Genomic DNA, 24,486 nt, shown 5'->3' on the forward strand with positions numbered 1-24,486 from the left:
TGTATGTATGTATATATATGTGTGTGTGTGTGTGTGTGTGTGTGTGTGTGTGTGTGTGTGTGTGTGTGTGTGTGTGTGTGTGTGTGTGTGTGTGTGTGTGTGTGTGTGTGTGTGTGTGTGTGTGTGTTCATGCGTGTCCATATACTCACACTCGGCCTTGACGGCATTGGCGTTGATGGAGGCGTAGGGGCGGCGTGCGGCGCTGCGGGGCTGCAGGATGTCGGTGCAGACGCGGCGGGCGATGCGCGTCAGCTTGGTGGTCTGCAGGATGAACGTCTGCCGGTTTTTGGCCAGCAGCTTGGCCCGCCCCCCACTAGTCGTGAACGGTGACAGGCCCTGCACTTCCTGGCGGGTCATGTGACCTCGGGGGGTTGACTCCTGAGGGGCCAAGAGTTAACATATTGTAATATCATGATTGAATATCTCAGTCTACATTGGCTTCCTCTCCTCTGCTGCCGCTGTAATGATCTGATAACACCGGCTAGGCAGCCAAGAATTCGGAAATTAAAATGATATTAACTCGCTCTTCTCTGTCCTATGCAGATAAAGGAAAGCTAGGCTATTAAGGTGCACCCAGTATTTCAGTGGTTTAGGGTAGCAGGTTAATGAAAGCAGACGTACTGAGCCAGATCTTGCGGCCCCCTCTAGCTGTGTGGGGGTCTTCAGGCCTCCGTACTTCTTCCAGTAGATCCAGCAGGATGCACACAGTCTGCACTGCATGTTGGGAGGACCCCACGCGTACCACTGGGCTGACTGGGCGGCTGCAACAGAGGGGAGATCTGTTAGATGTCCAGAAAAAGAAATATGTCAAAATCACTTACACTACACACATGGGATTGTTCACTACAGTTAGTCAGACAGACAATAGACCAGACACAAAACACAAACTAAAGTCGGCAGAATGTATGGCAGAATACTCACTACGGCAGCTCTCACAGCTCAGTCCTTTCTGGAAGCCAGCGGCCCCGTTCATGCCAGGCTTGTTACCAGGAGCCATGATCTGGTTGGGGTTGGGCTTGGTGCTGGAGGTAGAGAGAGAGAGAGAGTTGATGTGTTTAGTTACCGTGGTAATGATGGAGATTGTGCATTGGCTCTGCTGCAATTCAGACTGTTACTCACTAGGTGGGGATGTAAACCTGCTTCAGCTTGCTGTCTGCTTCCGCTGCCTTGAGTCGTTTCTGAAACAAACATAATTCAATTTGCAAAGTAACAACAAGTAGCTCTGCTTGTGAAGACAATTCTGCATTATATATATATCACTTAAGCCAATGCATAGTATTATCTCATTGTTTCGTAAGAGTGTGGCTCAATGGCAGAGTGGTGTATTTTACCTGTTGAATGTAGCGGTCGGTGGTTTTCCACATGTAGTAGAACTGAACCACGCTGGCTAGTGACTTCCACGGTAACTGGGGACAACAGAGTCAGAACATCCTTCAACACCGACCAGATTAAAGCACATAGGATACAGTTAATATAGAGTGGTGTTCCGGAGGGGCGTTTTGAAACGGAGGAGGTACTTCTCTTTCTAGATTCAAAATATTTGACCTTACTGTTCCTTCTGAACACAAGCCAGATATCTATTAGTGGAATACGGGAGGACACTTACAAAGTCCTGGCGGATGTCGTTGAAGTCCTTGCCATACTTCTCCAGGGCCTCCTCGAACAGCATGGCCTCCGAGGCGCTCCACTCCTCCATCTCGTCACGGCAGAGCACGGGCCCGCCCTGCGGCACCAGCGTGGACATGGCCTTGGCCAGGTCGTAGCCGTTCTTCTGCAGGGTATCCATCGCATGGAACTAGAGGGGGAGAACGGGGACCATTAGATATATTGGTCAGTTTAGACACAGGTTACCGTATTGAAATGTTTTAGAAATGTGAAATGACATTACATGGTAATAGAGTGGTAAACTAGGTTTATTAGGTACACCCATCAAGTACTGGGTCGGACCCCCCTTTGCCTCCAGAACAGCCCGAAATATTGTTTTATTTAACTAGGCAAGTTAGTTAATAACAAATTCATATTTACAATGACGGCCTACCCCGGCTAAACCCGGACGAAGCTGGACCAATTGTGCGCCGCCCTATAAGACACCCAATCACAGCCGGTTGTGATACAGCCTGGATTCGAACCAAGGTGTCTGTAGTGACGCCTCTAGCACTGAGATGCAGTGCCTTAGGTCCTGAGTGGCGCAGCGGTCTAATGTGTACCAGGAGAACATTCCCCAGCAGTCTGTACCGTTGACACCGGGCAGGATGGGTCCATGGACTCATGCTGCTTGCGCCAAATCCTGACTCTGACATCAGCATGACGTAACAGGAACAGGGATTCTTCGGACCAGGCAATGTTTTTCCACTCTTCAAATTATCCAGTGTTGGTGATCGCGTGGCCAATGGAGACGCTTCTTCTTCTTATTAAGTGATAGGAGTAGAACCCTGTGTGGTCGTTTACTGTTTGTGGCGCGCCTGTTAGCTTGCACAATTCTTGCCATTCTCCTTCGACCTCTCACCTCTCAGCTGTTTTCATCCACAGGACTGAGTGGATGTTTTTAGTTTGTTGCACCATTCTCAGTAAACCCTAGACACTGTCGTGCGTGAAAAGCCCAAGAGGCCGGCCGTCTCTGAGATACTGGAACTGGCGCGCCTGGCACCGATGATCATACCATGCTCAAAGTCGCTGAGGTCACTGGTTTTTCCCCATTCTAACGTTCAGTTGAACAGTAACTTAATGCTTCCATGCCTGTCTGCATGCTTTATATAGCAAACCACGGCCACGTGACTCACCATCTGTAGGAATCAACCATTTTCATGAACGGGGTGGTGTACCTAATAAACTGCCCGCTGAGTGTATAGTCCAATATAATGAATAACATTACATGTAGTAATTAGGACAAGGTAGATGTCCATTGTTTTAAGAGTTATATGTAGAGCGCTTAGTGACTGTCTCGTCACCATGGGACATGGACAAAGTGTATGTGTCTCACCAGCGTGATGTCTCGGGAGGCGGCCGCAGCACTCATATGCAGGCTGGGTTGACGGATAGAGCTGCTGCAGTCCAGGGCTCGGGCAAACGTCCCCACAGCACTGGAACACACAACCATCAAATATCATCATTAGAATCAAATGACAAACCCAGTACTGAAACAGACAAACTCCTAACTTATCAAGAACTAGACAAAAATACCCTATCGAATGCGGTTTTGTAAATCAGTGTGAATTTTCACCATTTGGCCACTAGATGGTGCTGCAGCTTGAGGTCGTTCCCTACATAATGTCGATTCCCTCCAAAAACAGACTTGGGCCCAAACATGCTGTATGTTGACTGGGGTCCTACTGCTTCTACACCGCTTAGGCAAGACCCTTCAAAGATGTCTTGAGAACACTGCAAAATCTCAATACACTAATATCAGGCTCAAAAAGGGTCGACACTTTGCAACTCAAAGCCATCCAGTTTACCTTACTTCAGTTCAGAATGTGTTCCAAGCTCATGACAAGGCCCTGACAAGGACCTCCATAGCAACAGGGCGTAACCATGGCAACGTGTGACAGATGGAGGGGGACTGGGCCAGAGGACACTCACCGAGCCACCACCAGAAACTGGTCGATCTGTGGGTCTTTGAGCTGGTTGTCGGGGTGCCACACCTTGACCTCCAGCTTCTCCTGAATACGGGTGTCTTCTTCCCCTGGGAGGGATGACACCAAGAGGACAACCATCAGGCATGTTAACTAATGTTGCAGACAGACAGAGACACTGGTTGCGTGACCCACTATTTGGGAAACAAGAGAGAGAGACTTGAGAGGAGAGGCAATGGTGACATAAATTAATAGGAGAGCGATGAGTCAAGGAGAAATAGAAAAGGATGAACGAGAGCAGAAGGTGAGAGAGAGAAAACAACAAACTGGACAAGTATGCATGTCTTGTCTGACCAGACTGAACTAGTGTCACAAGGGCACAAACAACCTTCACAAAATGGCAACCTTCAACTTAACACTGGCTAGGTTACACAAGGGAAGATAAAACAAGAGGGCAACATCTAACTAAACCAGGAGGTGATGTCGTGTTCAGTGGGCAGAAAATTGAGTTCTCCAACAGGAACACAGATTCCCCTTTTCCATTCCAAAACATGACCGATTTCTCCCTACTCATGATTTACGATCCAATACAACTCAAATCATTTAGACAAGTGATGGATAGCAGACATTCTTCAAACCCAGCACTTTTAAAAATGGGGCCCAACTTAAATGTGTGTGTGTAGCCTGAGAGCACTATGATCACTATAATAGGCTGCAACCTGATAGGCCGGTGTAAAAGGTCAGAGTTCAGCCACCCAAACACCCCCCCCCCCCCCCTCTACACACAGACAGACACAGACCTTCGGCTAACTTGTCAGGGATCTCAGCCTGGTACTTGGAGCCCACCCGAATCTCTCCTTGGTCCGCCAGCAGGGTCTTCTGGACCGGGTCAAACACCAGCGAGTAGAAGAAACACTCCTGGAGCACAGAAAACAGAGGGAAGGACGGGGCTAGAGAATTTACATCGGGGATGGGCAACTGGCAGCCAGCTCCCCTTCTGACCAATTTCCACTCAGAAACTCAGTAATATAACTCTTAACTTACTGTTGAGAGTTAGAATAGCAAAACATATGGTTGTGCGCATAAGCAGTTTCTCTTTTGTCAGACACTGACAGTTACTCAATTAACCCATATCAGCTAACTTTAATAAAAATAAATAATTGGTAAGTTACTCTAGCCAGGGTTCATATACATTTTGAAAGATCAATTTCATTACTTTTCCCATGACCTCTAACCAAATGTTCATGATCAACAATAGCCGGCATCTCTATGCATGTATAAAAGTAAGCGTAATGTGGTTTGGACACTGGGAGGCTGCTTTCTGATCCCATGTACCATCTGATGCCGTTGTGCAAGGCACTGAACCCCCCCCCCAAAGTTGAACACCTGTTAGGCAACTGTATAAAACACACAGTCAACCCTCAGTCTGGAGAGCTACTCTGCTCAAACACATCAGAGACAGTTCATCAAGGTCCGGTTGATCCACTCATTTCTTTAAATGTGGTTCGTTAGAGGCGGACTGTAAGAAGAGACTATAGAACCATTATCTCTCTTGGAGGATGGTGGGACCACCCTTGATGAAGTACAACATTACAACCAAATAGGTTTTATGCCTTTTGAAATAACTTGCTCATTCAATATATCAAAAGATTAAATGGCTATGGAATGGCTACAAATATTTTTATTAAGCTGAAGCAAGCCCACAAACTTTCTTCAGGAAATGTACTTTCGAGTTTAGTCATATTTAGCCTCTCTTCGCTACCTAACAAGTGTTTACTTCGCAGGCTGGCTAGCATCTATCGCAGGGGTCGGCAACCTACGGCGCGGGTGAGATAATAAACGTCAAGCCAAGGCTTGGCAATCCACCCCCCCAAAAAAATAAAAAAGTATATTTAATTTTTTTGCGTGGCGTGCTAAGCCTTGGTTTGACGATTATTATCTCACTTATTTTTGGCAATACATTATTTGGTATAAACTGGAGAAAATAATTGAAATTGTAGGAATTGGTTTCAAAATTGCATTGGTATTCACTGCAATGTTGTAGTTCCCAAGGTATGTCAATCCTGATAAGCCAATGGGCTTTCAAGATTTTGCAGGCGTTTCATATTATTAGTTCTGTGCAAGACGACCCACCTCGCCTCTCTCGCCAAATTCAAAACCATGGCAACACTGAAGATGAGATTCGTTTTCACATGCCAAGCAGCTAGCAAGCCTTTTTTTTGTTATTTAAAAAAGTTCAGGACACAAAATGTCAAAGGAAAATAAGGCAGATGTCCAGTCAAAGGATTATGGATTCGTAAAACTGTTGTTTGTCGGACATCAAGTGTACGGCGTCATTTTGAAACGAGACATGAGGAAAAAGTTCAGGGTGAGGCGGACAATCCTGAAGGAATCAAGAGGGCCGTGTCCAGGTATGAAAAGCAAAGCAGTGTGTTTACAAATCTACATGCAGTCAAAGATCAAGCTACAGAGGAGAGCTACAGAGTTGAGCAGTGCATTCCTAAACATGGAAAAGCATTTACTAAATGGGGAATATATCAAGGAGGCTTTCCTCAGTAGTTCGCAGGCTTTATTTGATGGATTGCCTAACAAAGACACAATCATCTGAAAGATAAAAGACGCCTGTGTCTGCCAGAACTGTTGAAAAGGCGCGTTACCGAGATGGTTGAAAATGTAAAGGAACAGCAAACTGTAGCGTTAAAAGATGCCCCTGTGTGGCTCTTGATGAGTGTGGATGTGAATGACATTCCATGATACTGTGACTCAGAGCAGGTACATGAGGAGCGTGGCCTAAAACCCATGCATTGTACTACTTAAGGGAAAGACGTGGCAAAAGCCATCGCAGGTCATTTTTAGGAGAGAGAGGTGTTGATATTATAACCGTATTGGCTATTACAACTGACAATGGCCCCGCTATGGTTGGGAAACAAAGGATTCACAGAGCTGATTTTAGATCAGATTGTCACATTCACCAGGAGAATCTGTGTTCCAAGATCAAGCCCGTGGTGCTAATGGACAGCGCCTACACAAAAAAGGATGCTGATCCCTGATTTACACCGTCACTACCCATCCCTGATTTACACCGTCACTCAATGCTTCAGTACCTAGAGTACTCATTTCTCCTTGTGTTTTACAGTCCTTGCGCAAAGAGTAATACAAATATATTTGGGGGGGATGCAAATATTTTGGAATAAATCCTTAGTGTCCAGTTTTCCTCATTGTAAAAGAAGTGAAGCTCACCTCTTTCTCCAGGTATCCGGCGAGGACGTCTGTTTCGTTGAGGAGTGTAACGTTACATTTCCCCCTGGGGAGAGAGAGAGAGGGGTGACCGGGGAAGAGCATTCAGAGGTCAATAAGGTACCATGCAATACACACTATTCATCTGAACTGACCTGACCTGCACCAATCCTCACTACTGTAATATATCCCCAATAAGGCATTGGAAAACAAAATAAATGTCTGTGGAAATGCTGTAAATGACCAAGTTACAAATATTGAAGAAGATTTCAACACAATTGAAGTACTTCTACATTTATAACCCCTCAACTTATTTTGAGATGGAGAGCCTGAACTGTGATGGTTCATGTTACGAAGGGACAGTTTGAACACATTCTTGGCTTAATGTTTATGAATAGCCCATAGATAAGTTTAGGTGGGAAGGCCAAGAGACCAGAGGTGGCAGAACGGACGACTCTGGTGGAGGTGTAGGGTTTGAGCATAGCTTGAAGGTAGGGAGGGGCATGGTAGTTGCTCCGTAGGCAAGTACCATGGTCTTGTAGTGGATACGAGCTTTGACTGGAAGCCAGTGGAGTGTGCGGAAGAGTGGGGTGACATGGGAGAACACCAGGCGGGCTGCGGTGTTCTGGACAAGTTGCAGGGGTTTGATGGCATGAGTGGCGAACCCAGCCAACAACAAATTGCACTAGTCCAGACAGAGGGGTCGAGTGTTGGTTCTCTGGCCATTTTAAAGTCAGAGGGGACGCAGCCAGTGGTCATGGATGAGTTGATGAGGGAAGTCAGGAATGGACATATCAGTCCTGTCATATGACACTATATTCTGTCAGGGTTGAACTGGTTCAATGGCAGAACTCTTGTTTGCAGCTACTGCTATGTGGTGAGTCTATGCCTCAGGACACAAACGCTCTCTCTCGATTACCTTATGTGAGTGGCTGGTAAAGACTCAAACTGCCGAGAGAGGAAGAGTTCTCTGTGTTTCAGCTGGTGTTTCTGCTGTTCAGACACTGTGGGCTGCTTGGACTCCTCCTCAAAGTCTCCTATGAAATCACACACAAAAACAAAATGAGCAACAAAGCACACTTTCCAATTATATGGGCTCTAATAATCTTGATCAGGGTATGATCAAATCAGTTCACATCAATATAACTGATTGATAATTGTGGCTATGAAGATCCCGCTTTACTTTTATTTGTATATTTTTTTTAATATATATATTTTTATTGAGAAATAAACATTTGATGGATTACAGTAAAAGGGATAAAGCTGAGAAAGTGAGTGGCAGAACAGAGGATCGAACAGCTGCCTCCAGGGACATATGTTGACTCATCCTAAACTCCCATTTGAGGCCGAAGCATAAATTGGAGGGAAAAAAATGGGGGGGAACACACTTCAAAAACCCCACCTCAAACTTGTGTATCTCAAGCAGACCGTTTATAAAAATACAATAAAAAGATTGCCATTTCCTCATAGAGGATGATGTCATCCTCCTGAGGAGGATGAGCTGCCCAATCAGGGGTACGCCCACACCATTCCGACACAGAAAATCTGCTTTTTAACAAACTTAAGTACCATTTTTTGGAAAGAAAACTACTTCACTTACATTTTATTAATTATAGGTCACATTTCATAGAAATCTGTAAATGCTAGACAGTTACCTTAAGTCTGTCCAGCAGACTTAAAAAAAACAAAAAACTTTTTGACCCCCCCACATTTTGTTACATTACAGCCTTATTAAAAAAATAAAAATAAAAAAAATACTTTAATCTACAGACAATAACCCATTATGACAAAGCAAAAACAGGTTTTTAGAAATGTTAGCTAACTTATTAATACAAAAAAAAATGAAATATGACGTTTACATAAATATTCAGACTCATTACAGACCCTAGTACGTTGTCGAATAACTTTTGGTAGCGACTACAGCCTTGAGTATGACGCTACAAGCTTGGCACACCTGTATTTGGGGAGTTTTTCCTATTCTTCTCTGCAGATCCTCAAGCTCTGTCAGGTTGGATGGGGAGTGTAGCTGGACAGCTATTTTCAGATCTCTTCAGAGATGTTCGATCGGCTTCAAGTCCAGGCTCTGGCTGGGCCACTAAAGGGCATTCAAAGATTTGCCACTCCTGCATTGTCTTGACTGTGTGCTTAGGGTCGTTGTCCTGTTGGAAGGTGAACCTTCGCCCCAGTCTGAGGTCTTGTGCAGGTTTTCATCAAGGATCTCTCTGCACTTTGCTCCGTTTATCTTTGCCTCGATCCTGACTAGTCTCCCAGTCCCTGCCGCTGAAAAACATCCCAACAGCATGATACTGCCACCACCATGCTTCACCGTAGGGATGGTGCCAGGTTTCCTCCAGACGTGACACTTGACAACCAGGACAAAGAGTTCAACCTTGGTTTCATCAGACTAGAGAATCTTGTTTCTCATGGTCTGACTCCTTTAGGTACCTTTCCTTCGACCTCATGGCTTGGTTTTTGCTCTGACAACTGTGGGACCTTATATAGACAGGTGTGTGCCTTTCCAAATCCATGTCCAATCAAGTTGTAGAAACATCAAGGATAATCAATGGAAACAGGATGCACCTGAGCTCAATTTCGAGTCTCATAGCAAAGGGTCTGAATACTTAAGGTAAATGAGGTGTATTTTTTTTTTTACATTTGCAAAAAAATCTAAAAACCTTGTTTTTCCCTTTGTCATTATTGGGTATTGTGTGTAGACTGAGGACAAACAATTATTTAATCCATTTTAGCATAAGGCTGCAACGTAACAAAATGTGGAAAAAGGGAAGGGGTCTGAATACTGAACGCACTGTATGCCCTGGTACTGTATCTTGTACCGGTCCCTACTACATAAGTGTAACCAATACGACCATGAACATCATTTCCTACTCGGAAGGACAAACTATTCCTGTCTATTCTAGGGACTGACCTAGTATGCCCTTACAATGTAAAAAAAAAAATGACTGCATATAGCCTTTATGATCTGGCAGGCTAAAATGAGTCCATGCTGATAAAGAAACATTCATTTTCCTCATACGGAAGACAGTTTTGCCTTGTGTTACACTACTCGATTGTACATTCCTACATTTCAGGAGTGTGAGTCAGTAATGTGTGTGAGGTGGCGGGGGTGGTGAATTGAGCGGGGAGAGAGCACTGGGCAGGACTATCTCTCGATCTCCACGGACTCCGCCCCTGCACTCAGCCAAAGGAAACCCTGTCAGTGGCAGAGAGAGGGGACGGGACCTCAGACCACACCCCTTTCTGTTAACCCCTCCTGCCATCCCTCAACCCCCCCTCCTCCACCATCACCCCCTCCCTTGTCCGGCGAGACCCTGCCAGACTAAGTGGGAAACCCTGTGCACCAAACCTGAGGCGCCCATCCCCCCCATTATCTACCCCCACACACACACACACACACACACACACACACACACACACACGTAAAAAAGAAACGCATACTGTACACACACAGAGACAGGAGGGACACACAAACTGGCAGAGCAGCGCACGCGCTCTGCTCTCTCTCCCTGCACACAGTCTCTCACATACACTCTTCCCTGACAAAGACACAAGGCAAGTCAGAGTTAACCCGTTGCTTGCCGCAGCCCTGTGGGACACATCAAGGGCCTTTTGTTCTGAGCAGTGTGCCTGGGCCGGAGGATAGGCAGAGAGGGAGGGGTGCAGGGGGCTGCACTCAGATGAGAGGGGGTGTTGCGGGGGGCAGGAGGGGGTCTGGTGGGAGAGGAGAAAGAAGCCCTGGTCCTGTATAACAGGACAGTGCCAAAGCAGTGGCTCGTGCTGCCGAGTGGGAGGCTGGAATACAGGCATTTTGCTTTGGGGCGCCAGAGCCAAAACGCAGGAGAGGGAGACCAAAGACGTAGAGTAGCGTAACGGCCGACAGCGGGTGTATATACAAGAGCATGCCAGACCAGAGCATGCCAGACCAGAGCATGCCAGACCAGAGCGGACCAGGCAGCAAGGCCAGATGTTGAAGGTTGACTGGGGCTAGACTGGACACGGTCGGTACGCCGGACCAGTTGTGGCCACTTATCTGGAACACAACCTCAGCCTCCTCCTCTCTCCCAGGCTCATAGACTGGTTCCAGCCAGTTTGAGGACCCTCTGTCTGTTTCTCTGCTGACCTCCAGGGGAGGGTAGATGGAATACCTCCGCAGCACACAGGCCACAGGGCCAGTTAACGCGAACACACCGCGGTGACATAACCACACGGCTAGCAGAGCTCCAGGGCTGAGAGGCAGGAGAGGAGATCACCCACCCACCTCGCTCCTCCTGGCCATGCCTGCCTCCTACTGGACCGACTATTGTCACTAAACAGCCACAGACAGGACCAATGTTTTACTTCACAGCAGAAGCTCTTATCCAGAGTGACTTTAGTGAAACCAAACTGGAGATACAGTTCACAGATACCTCACATAATAAAAAAAATCAACATTCTATCCAAATAGTCTAATAAATTCAGCTATGTTCATCATCATAACATACAGTACTAAGTACTATAAAATTGCATTCCACGTCGATGGATAATGCATCCATTTTGAGGTGTGGATCGGAGTGTCTTTTGTCTGGAGCACTGAATGCAGCCCACCATGTTAGAGGTGTGTGTGTGTGTGTGTGTGTGAGAGAGAGAGAATCCAAGGAGAACTCTCAGTCATCGGTGTGTCATTAGCATCACCTAACTACCTCGGCACCCGCTTCGCTCTCCCTCCACCTCTCCATCCCTCCTCTCTCTACCCCTTCATCGCTACCTCTCTGCACCAGGTCACTTCAGTGAGATACCCTTGACTGTGTGTGATTTAAAACACTGACTCTCAAACCAATAGCCAGACACTATTAGTCCTACTACAACAAACAAGTACAGTATGATTCACGATAGAAACAAAAACTAATTTTCCCTACTCAATAGAGAATGAATCCTATATCAGTATCCACTTCCTACTAAAAGCTGCAGTGGAACAGCACTATGCACAGTCTCTCACACACCGTTGTGCTTCAGAAGGAGACTGAGGGCGTGTCCCAAACGGTACCCTATTCCATAGATGGGTCAAAAGTAGCACACTAAGACCAAAAGGATCTGGTCAAAAGTAGTGCACTATATAGGGAATAGGGTACCGTTTGGGATGCAATCGGAGCGTCCCTCTACTTAGAGAGCCAATTGCCTGCTGGTGGTGCAGAGGGAGATGCCAATCTGATTGGAACACAAAACAGTATTCATATCCTGGATGGAAATAATAAACTGGTTTATGAAAGAGGATGTTTCGTCTAGACTAATAATGCTCTTCAATAACTTTACAGAGAGCATAGACTACACAGCATTAGTTTAGCATAGAGATAAGAATTAGCCCGCTCTCAAGCAGCATGTATTAGAAAGCAGTGACGGAACAGAGTTGTGATGGACTAAGAGACATACTGAAGTAGACGGGTAGACAGACGGTTGTACTCACTTGCGTTGCTGTCGGCCAGAGTGTTGAGGTTGCCCGAGATGTCCCTCCTCCGGAACAGACACACCACCTTGGCTTCCACGTTCCCATTGGCCGTCTGAGAGAGACGTGACAAGAGCGGTCAATTACTAAATCGGGCGGCACTTCCAAAATTGCCTTTCTTGAATATTTGTCTTTCTTATTTCCATGAGTGATCAAAACACATCTCATGCTCTCGTCTCTCTGCAGCAGACATATAACAGTAGTGAGCAATGTGTGGAAAAATTGCAATAAAATCACGTTATCGAATCATAACACATATAGAATCGCAATACATATCGTATCAGCACCGAAGTATCATGATAACATATCGTGAGGTCCTTGGCAATTCCCAGCCCGACATGAAATGGCAGCCTCAATGAAACTCTGGACAAAAGTAGTGCACTAGATAGGGAACAGGATGCCATTTCTGATGCATCCTCAGTCACAATAATAGGACAGACAGACAGACAGACAGACAGACAGACAGACAGACAGACAGACAGACAGACAGACAGACAGACAGACAGACAGACAGACAGACAGACAGACAGACAGACAGACAGACAGACAGACAGACAGACAGACAGACAGACAGACAGACAGACAGACAGACAGACAGACAGACAGACAGACAGACAGACAGACAGACAGACAGGACCAGTCCAAAGTTTGGACACACCTACTCATTCAAGGGTTTTTCTTTATTTTTTACTATTTTCTACATTGTAGAATAATAGTGAAGATGTCAAAACTATGAAATAACACATATGGAATCATGTAGTAACCAAAAAAGGTGTTATTAAACAAATCAAAATATATTTTATATTTGAGATTCTTCAAAGTAGCCACCCTTTGCCTTGATGACAGCTTTGCACAGTTGGCATTCTCTCAACCAGCTTCATAAGGTAGTCACCTGGAATGCATTTCAATTAACAGCTGTGCCTTGTTCACAGTTAATTTGTGGAATTGATTTCCTTCTTAATGCATTTGAGCCAATCAGTTGTGTTGTGACAAGGTAGGGGGGGTATACAGAAGATGGTCTTTTACCAAATACGGCTAAGTCCAAATTATGGCAAGTAAAGCTCAAATAAGCAAATAGAAACAACAGTCCATCATTACTTTAAGACATGAAGGTCAGTCAATCCGGAACATTTCAAGAACAGTTGCAAAAACCATCAAGCACGATGATGAAACTGGCTCTCATGAGGACCGCCACAGGAAAGGAAGACCCAGAGTTACCTCTGCTGCAGAGGATAAGATAATTAGTTACCAGCCTCAGAAATTGCTTCACAGAGTTCAAGTAACAGAAACATCAACATCAACTGTTCAGAGGAGACTGCGTGAATCAGGCCTTGGTCAAACTGCTGCAAAGAAGTGACAGAGTGTTGCATCAGATGACCTGGCCTCCACAATCAACCGACCTCAACCCAATTGAGATGTTTTGGGATGAGTTGGACCGCAGAGTGAAGGAAAAGCAGCCAACAAGTGCTCAGAATATGTGGAAACTCCTTCAAGGCTGTTGGAAAAGCATTCCAGGTGAAGCTGGTTGAGAGAATACCAAGAGTGTGCAAAGTTGTCATCAAGGCTACTTTAAAGAATCTAAAATAAATATACTTTCATTTGTTTCAACACTTGTTGGGTTACTACATGATTCCATGTGTTATTTCATAGTTTATGTCGTCACTATTATTCTACAATGTAGAAAATATTCAAAATAAAGAAAAAAATAATAATTGAATGAGTAGGTGTCCACACTTTTGACTGGTACTATATATATAGGACAGTATGTATGTATGTATGTATGTATTCTGTGTGTATGTGTGTATGTGTGTGATATATATATATATATATATATATATCACACACATACACACAGAATACATACATACATACATACATACACACAGTTGAAGTCGGAAATTTACAAACACTTAGGTTGGAGTCATTAAAACTCATTTTTCAACCACTCCACAAATTTCTTGTTTACAAACTATAGTTTTGGCAAGTCGGTTAGGACATCTACTTTGTGCATGACACAAGTAATTTTTCCAACATTTGTTTACAGACAGATTATTTCACTTATAATTCACTGTATCACAATTCCAGTTGGTCAGAAGTTTACATACACAAAGTTGCCTGTGCCTTTAAACAGCTTGGAAAATTCCAGAAAATGATGTCATGGCTTTAGAAGCTTCTGATAAGCTAATTGACATCATTTGAGTCAATTGGAGGTGTATCTGTGGATGTATTTCAAAGCCTACCTTCAAACACAGTGCCTCTTTGTATGACATCATGAGAAAATCAAAATAAATCAACTAAGACCTCCACAAGTCTGGTTCATCCTTGGGAGCAATTTCCAAATGCCTGAAGGTACCAATTTCATCTGTACAAACAATAGTACACAAGTATATGGGACCACGCAGCCGTCATACCACTCAGGAAGGAGACACGTTCTGTCTCCTAGAGACGAACTTATGTTGGTGCAAAAAGTGCAAATCAATCCCAGAACAACAGCAAAGGACCTTGAAGATGCTGGAGGAAACAGGTACAAAAGTATCTATATCCACAGTTAACCGAGTCCTATATCGACATAGCCTGAAAGGCCGCTCAGCAAGGAAGAAGCCACTGCTCCAAAACCACCATAAAAAAGCCAGACTACGGTCTGCAACTGCACATGGGGACAAAGATCGTACTTTTTGAAGAAATGTCCTCTTGTCTGATAAAACAAAATAGAACTGTTTGGCCATAATGACCATCGTTATGTTTGGAGGAAAAAGGGGGAGGCTTGCAAGCCGAAGAACACCATCCCAACCGTGAAGCACGGGGGTGGCAGCATCATGTTGTGGGGGTGCTTTGCTGCAGGAGGGACTGGTGCACTTCACAAAATAGATGGCATCATGAAGAAGGAAAATGATGTGGATATAATGAAGCAACATCTCAAGACATCAGTCAGGAAGTTAAAGCTTGGTCGCAAATCGGTCTTCCAAATGGACAATGACCCCAAGCATACTTCCAAAGTTGTGGCAAAATGGCTTAAGGACAACAAAGTCAAGGTATTGGAGTGGCCATCACAAAGCCCTGACCTCAAAATCCCATAGAAAGTGTGTGGGTAGAACTGAAAAAGCGTGTGCGAGCAAGGAGGCCTACAAACCTGACTCAGTTACACCAGCTCTGTCAGGAGGGGAAGCTTATTGTGGAAAGCTTGTGGAAAGCTACCCGAAACATTTGACCCAAGTTACACAATTTAAAGGCAATGCTACCAAATACAAATTGAATGTATGTAAACATCTGACCCACTGGGAATTTGATGAAAGAAATAAAAGATGAAATAAATAATTCTCTCTATTATTCGGACATTTCACATTCTTAAAATAAAGGGGTGATCCCAACTGACCTAAGACAGGGAATTTTTACTAGGATGAAATGCCAGAAATTGTGAAAAACTGAGTTTAAACGTATTTGGCTAAGGTGTATGTAAACGTCTGACTTTAACTGTATAGTATATTATTCTCCTCCTCCTCTACTTCCATTAGATTGAGTTTTCATAGTGGTGTTCGCCACAACCCCTTCAATTTAAGTGTTACATAAATGAGCTTAATCCTTTGACTGGGAAACAAGCATGTGCCATACGCCGCTACACTACTGCTACAGCCAGCCACGTTATGTAATGGCTCTTGTACCAGCATCTTGTCACTACTGTCTGTGTGTGTTACCACCAGCATCATCCCAGGATATGAATGGGTTACAGACAGACTGGCTATAAGGTCAGATATGATAACCTTTACAAAGGGGTTGTCAATGTCAGCAAGATTTTTTTTATGTAAACGCACCAAATCAGAGGTTAGATGTGAAGGACTGATTATTCCACCAACCTTGTTGAGCTCTTCTATTCTGCGGATCAGGTAAGGGTTGCTGGAGGAATTCTCAAAGTACACGTAATCTGAAAGGGAAAGTAGAAATGATCAAAGAGAAACAAACAAAGTAATCTGTATCATGTCAATTCAGTGTGTGGGACTTTGAACTTGATCTCTTCGGTTACTGTAACATGTTCAAAGGAAAACCCTTGTTGTGTGAGGAGTTTGGACTGTGAGTCCTTGTACAGTCACTTACTAACATGACTAAGGGGAACCCACTACCCACCACAGTAATGACATCACGCAGGCAGGCAGGCTTTGGCCAGGCAAAATCAATCCTGCAAAAATGGCGACTGGTGCTGGGTAGGGAGAGCGAATAGCTTTGCACAACACGTCCCGTCTGTGCGTCTTCCATTCCAAAAGACTAGTGAGGTAATATCCACTCGGATATCCCAGGATACCTCATAACATGATTGGTGCTTGCATGCGAGGTCTAGGAATTTAATTCCCTCACTTCTCAGAATACAGCTACATTATGAGAGATGCTTGTGTGACTAAAAAAAAAAGTGACCAAAAATGAGACTTCCACTCAATGAACTAAGCTCTAAGCCTTTACCTACAGAGACAGTGGGACACTCTCTTTCACACAGCCCATTGATAGTTCATTCAGGGTCAACAGTACTAACCAGCGCCTGTACATTGCCTCGATACTGTTATTATTCACTGTCTTTTTACTGTCATTTCCGTACTTATCTATTGTTCACCTAATACCTATTTTTTACTTAAAAATTGCACTGTTGGCAACGGCCTGTAAGTAAGCATTTCACCTGTTGTATCGGGCGCACGTGACAAATAAACTTTGATTTGACGAACACTGAATATCCAATTCAAAAGACTGGCTGCAGTGTCAGAGGCCTGGGTAAATTCCTCAGCGGACACAAGCTAACTAAAGATTGGAGCTACTACTAGGCCTTCACACTGGCTAGGATGGGTTTATTTTCAAATGGCACAGCCTAAATGCCACTTTATATAATGTTTACATACCCTACATTACTCATCTCATATGTATATACTGTACTCTATACCATCTACTGCATCTTGCCTATGCCGTTCGGCCATCGCGCATCCATATATTTATATGTAGATATTCATTCCTTTACACTTGTGTGTATAAGGTATTTGTTGTGAAATTGTTAGATTACTTGTTAGATATTACTGCACGGTCGGAACTAGAAGCACAAGCATTTCGCTACACTCGCATTAACATCTGGTAACCATGTGTATGTGACCAATAAAATTTGATTTTGATTTGATTTAAATACTAGGCTAACCAATGTTTGACCAAGGAGAAGTCGGTTATTCCAGATTTGAAGTGATAATGAATTAACCATAGTAGGTAGGATGTTATTCATTTCAAATCACTTCCAAGACAACACAAAAATAGGTTTGCTGTGTGCCTGCACTATTATAGGTCTAGCCTACAACTAAGGTCTAGGTTAAAATACCAAACCTTAACCCACCATAACGGCTTCCTCGCCAGTTATATGGCATGATGCATGATATTTTGCCCCATGTGACCAATATTTTGGTTCTAGCAGTGTTTTAGGGGTCATTTGCAGGTCACAGCAAAGGCCACTGGGCCTGTACCATATCTCTCAGCTAAATGACTGTCCTGACTAATCAAAAGCTCTGTTCAACACATTTACAAAACACAAGCAAATATATATGATAACTGGTGATGACATACTAGGGTTGGGCGATGTCTGGAATGACACATCCTCCCATCGACCTGTCCAAACATCTTTGAAATAGTTTTTTTTTTTTTTATCCAGTGCTTGGGAAGCGCATCGTTACCTAGCAACGCAGTAAACAATCTGGCTATATCGAGAAAATGAATTGTGGGGAATATAGATTTAATTTAAGGTTAGGCATAAAGTTAGAAATGTGGTTAGGGTGGAGGTTAGGGTTAGGTTTAAAAGCAGATTTTAATTAGAGAAGAATTGAAGAAATAGGCGGGATTCATGACTGTGGTAACTAGTGACGAGCCTGTGTCATGCACAAACCACCCGATTCGAGTCTAATCATTAGAGTACAATGTGGAAATCATGTTGTTTTCTTGTGTGCAAATAAACAAATATAAACCAAATCATATGGCAATGTAGTACCCGACACCTTAGAATGGTGATTTGTAACCACACATCGTAGGCCTACTGTGTGATACGAAACCCTTTCAAACGGTGATTTCTGACAATTTCCACTGAGACCGAGTGCGCATGTTCACCATAGAAGACATCCCTGGGCAGTCTACTTGGGAGAGCGACGTAAACCTGTCCCACTGGGCGCAACAGTGGGCCAGCGCAGAGCTCACATCCTACCCACTCGAAGATGTCATCGGAGGATCTAATGTCCCACTCATGGTGGAGAGCGAATGAGGGTCACTTTGCTCTCTGGGACAACGTCGCCCGAAAATAGGCCTTCCGCTGCATCTGTGCAACAAGTCTTCCGTCTTATTGTGTTTTCAGTACAGCAGGCAATAGGTTACTGATTGTTACCCCACGTCACAGTCTATTAAAGCCAGAAAAGGTGAACATGCTTGTGTTCCTTGTCAGAAACCTTTCAGGTAAGATATAATGAAAAGGAAAATAGGCCGAATATTTCTTCATTGCAGTTATTTGTTGAATTTTCAAAACCTATTCACAGATGCGTCTTATTTCAAAGGAAATCTAGCTCAGGCCTAGGCTAAAATATTCTGTTAAGTGTGCCTTGAAATACTTACTTGCACTCATTTATTTGGTTAATTTCGTACATAGGCTATTTGGTTTACTTTATTTGGGCCCATTTTGTAATATGTAGCCTATCCAAATGTGGGTTATTGTTTTTATAGCCATATTTTTTGGAATGCCTAAAAGGCAACTACGAATATGTTCAATAGGCTGGTTCTTTTTTATATAGGTTCATTCGTTATCCAGGTGTTATGTTATAACAAAATGTGTATATACCCACACACACACACACACACACACACACACACACACACACACACTACCTGTCAAAAGTTTGGACACGCCTACTCATTCCAGAGTTTCTTTATTTGTACTATTTTCTACATTATAGATTACGAGTGAAGACATCAAAACTATGACATAACACAATATGGAATCATGTAGTAACCAAAAAGTGTTAAACAAATCAAATATATCTTAGATTCTTCAAAGTAGCCACTCTTTGCCTTGATGACAGCTTTGCACACTTGGCTCTCTCTCAACCAGCTTCACCTGGAGTGCTTTTCCAACAGTCTGTTGAAAAACAAATGATAGTGGGACTAAGCACAAACCAGATAGTTTTCTGCAGTGATCACTGCAGCATCCTGTGGTAGCCATGCTGGTTAAGTGTACCTTGAATTCTAAATATATCACAGACAGTGTCACCAGCAAAGCACCGCCACACCTCCTCCTCCATGCTTCACGGTGGGAACCACATATGCGGAGAAATAGTAGTATGAATAAATTCATCAAAATAATGTTTTCAATAAAAATATATCAAATCATTATTTGAATATGTTGGGAACCCGTTGTATAAAAAGTGATAATGCCCTTGAAACCGGTGTTTGGAGGATATATTGGCACTGTTTGCCGGCCCTCGACTTCGTTTCAGGCCTAACAACACCCGTGCCAATATATCCTCCAAACACAGGCTTCTTGGGCATTATCACTTAGATGCATCATACCCATTCTATAAAGGGGAGGGGGTGGGGGGGTTGGTTGGTTGGAGTGGCAGCACATTTCTCGCGCTACTACAAGGAGAAGTCCTATGCTGTCTGTCTCAACACTTAAGAGAAAGAGGTCCACTATGTTCTTTCCCTTCAATTCATCCCTCTTTCTCCACACTCATCCATGTTCTAGGCTCTCCATCATGCCCCGTGTCCTCCCTCTTTGTGCTATGGGGGCTCCTTGCCTGCCTGAATCAGTGAGAGACAGTAGGCTGAAGCGGTGCCTCGCGGATCAATGGCCCAGGGAGAGGGGCTTTTTGAAGAGGAATGGGGAACACAGTCTGAGAAGACAACCTCAGCTCAGATACTTTGTCAGCATTAACCAGATTTCTATGATGTTCATTTTTTTGGTTTTTATATAAAAATATATCAGTATCACCAATAGTTATTTGAAGAATAAAAATACATATATTTGTGTGGGGACCTAACAGCTGACTGAAGACGGGACAACCGGGCATTCGTGCAGTTGGCAATGACTGGTAAACTAACTCATGGATACAGTCGCATGGTATGACGTATTGTTAACTGATGTGACTCACGCAATGGAATGTATTTTTTGTAATGTCAGTTGAGTTTAATCAACAAATCACAGCACATATTGATAGGTACACTTCCTGCTTTGAGCCTCTGGGTACACTCTCAATGGCCGCCAGTCCACACATTATGCCATCATTGACTGGAATAGGGAAGCCTGTTAATTATCTTTCTATGGCAGCAGATGCAGTCGGGAGAGAAGGTAAGGAGAAAATGCACGTTTTAAAATGATTAGTGATGCACCGATATGAAATTTTGGGCCGATACCGATATTTTCCTTGCCAAAAGAAACCCCTTATACCGATATTTAACATTTTTGTGGCCTTTTAAGCATTCTGGTACAGTTAAATAGTTAACACACACACGCAGCAGTCTAAAGCACTGCATCTCAGTGCAAGAGGTGTCACTACAGTCCCTGGTTCGAATCCAGGGTGTGTCACATCTGGCCGTGATTGAGAGTCCGGGCCGTCACTGTAAATAAGAATGTGTTCTTAACAGACTTGCCTAGTTAAATAAAGGTGACACACACCACACTGACCAAAAAGTTATTTTGTTGGCATTTACGTATGTCCCCATTACCAGTAAAACATAATCAAAACCTATTTCTTTCACTTACTTGCGTGCTGTTTCATTGTTCCTTTGTTCAGTCATTTCATTCTCAACCAGGATTTCTATGGAACATCGTTTGGGTCTTTGCGGGTCAAAAAATAACACTATTTGACGTGCCAAACAAGCATGTTGACCAATCAGGACCTGAATATGACTGCACGTCAAACGCTTTGATACATTTTTTACGTAGTTATTACACAATCACTCGTACTTCATATGTCACAACGATTCATCGATACGTATGCTATGATGCTGGTAAAGTTGTCTCGCGCACCTACAGTTGCTGGTCATAAAAAAAAAAGCAAGCTAGCTCATGGATGCAAACAATGTAGTTCTTCTCCAAAAACATAGCAAAACAACATAATCTGTTTCAGTAGCTATAGTTAGCTATACAGTTAGCTAGCTGTCATCTAAAATAAGAAATGTTTTAGAAATTAGGGTTATTTTATTAATGGTGGTCGGACCCATCTATGTGATGCTTGCCACAATAAGGATTAGCCACAATGGTGGACTTTGGGTTAGCCTTCAAATTAAAAGTATGGCAGAATTCTACTATTTGTATTAATTTGCATCACTGTTAATGATATACTTTTATTTTGAAGGCAAACTGCAAATTCCACTATTGTGCCTAATTCTTATTGTGGCTAGCTTCACAACACATAACCTAGTCCGGTCAAGCCTCATTAGCCAGATGAAGCTAGCTGGCTGCTTATAACGTTAGCTTTGGGCAACAGGGTTAAGTAGCTGGCTAACTATTTATTTTCATGAACTGAAGTTCAATTTTAATAGGCGAACAACAAGTGGCAACCTAGCTAATACTTACTCACAAGGATTCCTAAATCATTGCTAAGAATAATGAAAATGACTGTAGTTTTTACTGGTCATTGTTTTCAGGCTGGTTGTATTGGTGCTAACTAGGTACCAAGCTAAAGCTAGCTAGCCCAGAAGTTGCGGTCGAACAAATTATGCTTCATTACCAACGCGGTATTGTAAACACATCGTTTGTGGCCGGTGTGTGCTTGTTTGCTGACATTTTTGTACAGCTTTGACAGTACTACTGTATATTTTTTTTTACACGCAAAGACCCAAACAGCGTTCCATAGTATGTATGTTGTGAAGGTAATAGTAGTGACGCTATTACTGTAAAAATAGCACACTTGGTAGTGTGTACCGGTGCTCAACCAGTTGGCGAAAGCCAACATCATCCACAACAGAGAACGGTTGATTGTCAAGGGCAATGAATTACATTATCTTGGCTTTAATGCATTTTGTCTTTGAGTTGCCTCGCTGAAATGTTGTTACTCTTTCAAATGGCTGCTTGACTTGTTGACTGCTCGATCCACACAGCAGGCATTGTGGGCTAGGTTAGGAATGCTGTGTTGCACGTGTAGCGCCAAATTTTATGTGGCGTCATTACGTCATGTACCTACGTTATATTAGGTATGTACGGTAGCTTTGACATCGGTTTTTAACATCGGCGTTAAACTAGACATCGGGCCGATACCAATGTTGGCATTTTTAATTAATATCGTCCGATTCTGATATGTTAACTGATATATCGTGCATCCCTAAAAATGATAGTAATTTTTTTGTTATTCAAACAGTTATGTGAACCACGGTCATTTGGCTGGCTGATTACCGCAATCCAAATTTCCATGACCGTCACATCCCTACTAGTGAGTCTATTGCTACATACAAAACATCTGTGGCAAGCACTGCCCCATTGATTCATTCCATGCGCTTCATATCACCAGGACCTGTACCCAGCCTGTCGATAGGCTCCTCTGGCTATAAAACAGGGCATAGCCCTAGACCAAGCCATTCAATTCAGATAATGGAGGCAAGTAAAAGCTATTCATGAGAAGAGTGACGTGTGGTTTTCTGTGAGGTAAAGGACTGTTTTGAATACAGTAGTAGGCCTAAATCCACTAGACTATACTTTTTCAGATGAGGTGCAGATAAACATTTAAAACGATGACATGTGGGACCCTCGGGACTAACCGCCTCACTGAGCAAATTCAACAGGCCGCCCTCGTATCCCAATTAATCATTAAAGCTCAATTTCATTTCCACCCACATTTAATTTCCACACGCATAATGTCAAGAGTGACACGTCAGAAGTAAAAGCTTCACCACGGAGAAGCAACAACAGTTAGTAGCTGTGACAGCGTCCACTGTACTGTCACTACTGTTTGGGAAGATAACAGAACTCGCTTAACACAACACTTTGGTTTTACTTTGGCATTCACCATAAACAACAGGTTTTAGACACATACCAAACCAAGGCCCTTATTCAGAACTAGAGGTCGACCGATTAATCGGAATGGCCAATTAATTGGGGCCGATTTCAAGTTTTCATAACAATCGGAAATCGGTATTTTTGGACGCCGATTTGGCCGATTTTTTTTTTTTTTTAGATCTTTATTTAACTAGGCAAGTCAGTTAAGAACACATTCATATTTTCAATGACGGCCAAGGAACGGTGGGTTAACTGCCTTGTTCAGGGGCAGAAGACAGATTTTTACCTTGTCAGCTCGGGGATTCAATCTTGTAATCTTACGGTTAACTAGTCCAATGCTCTAACCACTTGCTTTACATTGCACTCCACGAGGAGCCTGCCTGTTACGCGAATGCAGTAAGAAGCCAAGGTAAGTTGCTAGCTAGCATTAAACTTATCTTATAAAAAACAATCAATCAATCATAATCACTAGTTAACTACACATGGTTGATGATAATACTAGTTTATCTAGCCTGTCCTGCGTTGCATATAATCGCTTAGGTACACGTTGCTCCAACCATAAACATCAATGCCTTTCTTAAAATCAATACACAAGTATATATTTTTAAAACTGCATATTTAGTTAATATTGCCTGCTAACATTAATTTCTTTTAACTAGGGAAAATGTGTCACTTCTCTTGCAAACAGAGTCAGGGTATATGCAGCAGTTTGGGCTGCCTGGCTCGTTGCGAACTAATTTGCCAGAATTTATTATGGCATAACATTCATTGAAGGTTGTGCAATGTAACAGGAATATTTAGACTTAGGGATGCCACCCGTTAGATAAAATACGGAACGGTTCCGTATTTCACTGACAGGAAAAACATTTTGTTTGAGATGATAGTTTCCGGATTCGACCATTTTAATGACCTAAGGCTCATATTTCTGTGTGTTATTATATTATAATTAAGTCTATGATTTGATAGAGCAGTCTGACTGAGCGATGGTAGGCAGCAGCAGGCTCCTAAGCGTTCATTCAAACAGCACTTTCGTGCGTTAGCCAGCAGCCCTTCGCAATGCATTGCGCTGTTTATGACTTCAAGCCTGTCAACTCCCAAGATTATGCTGGTGTAACCGATGTGAAATGACTAGCTAGTTAGCCGGGTGCGCGCTAATAGCGTTTCAAACGTCACTCGCTCTGAGACTTGGAGTAGTTGTT

General features: G+C 43.4%; 1 protein-coding gene across 2 annotated transcripts in view; it reads right to left on the reverse strand.

Moving 5' to 3' along the window:
• LOC106608586 (metastasis-associated protein MTA2) overlaps positions 1 to 24,486 on the reverse strand; it is a 33,627-nt gene that overhangs the window by 6,393 nt on the left and 2,748 nt on the right. Inside the window, exons 2-14 of one of the 2 annotated variants that reach the window (XM_014206610.3) lie at positions 16,155 to 16,222; positions 12,265 to 12,358; positions 7,726 to 7,843; positions 6,810 to 6,873; positions 4,370 to 4,487; positions 3,577 to 3,679; positions 2,981 to 3,080; positions 1,607 to 1,795; positions 1,332 to 1,406; positions 1,120 to 1,178; positions 922 to 1,022; positions 622 to 779; positions 150 to 378 (exon numbers count right to left, since the gene is read on the reverse strand). In XM_014206610.3, the coding sequence (XP_014062085.1) occupies positions 150 to 378; positions 622 to 779; positions 922 to 1,022; positions 1,120 to 1,178; positions 1,332 to 1,406; positions 1,607 to 1,795; positions 2,981 to 3,080; positions 3,577 to 3,679; positions 4,370 to 4,487; positions 6,810 to 6,873; positions 7,726 to 7,843; positions 12,265 to 12,358; positions 16,155 to 16,222 (1,476 nt within the window). The remainder of the gene's footprint in view (positions 1 to 149; positions 379 to 621; positions 780 to 921; positions 1,023 to 1,119; positions 1,179 to 1,331; positions 1,407 to 1,606; positions 1,796 to 2,980; positions 3,081 to 3,576; positions 3,680 to 4,369; positions 4,488 to 6,809; positions 6,874 to 7,725; positions 7,844 to 12,264; positions 12,359 to 16,154; positions 16,223 to 24,486) is intronic. The other variant, XM_014206611.3, reaches the window with a different exon arrangement.

Source organism: Salmo salar, chromosome 07, assembly GCF_965601325.2.
Source record: "Salmo salar chromosome 07, fSalSal1, whole genome shotgun sequence".
Lineage (NCBI taxonomy): Eukaryota > Metazoa > Chordata > Actinopteri > Salmoniformes > Salmonidae > Salmo > Salmo salar.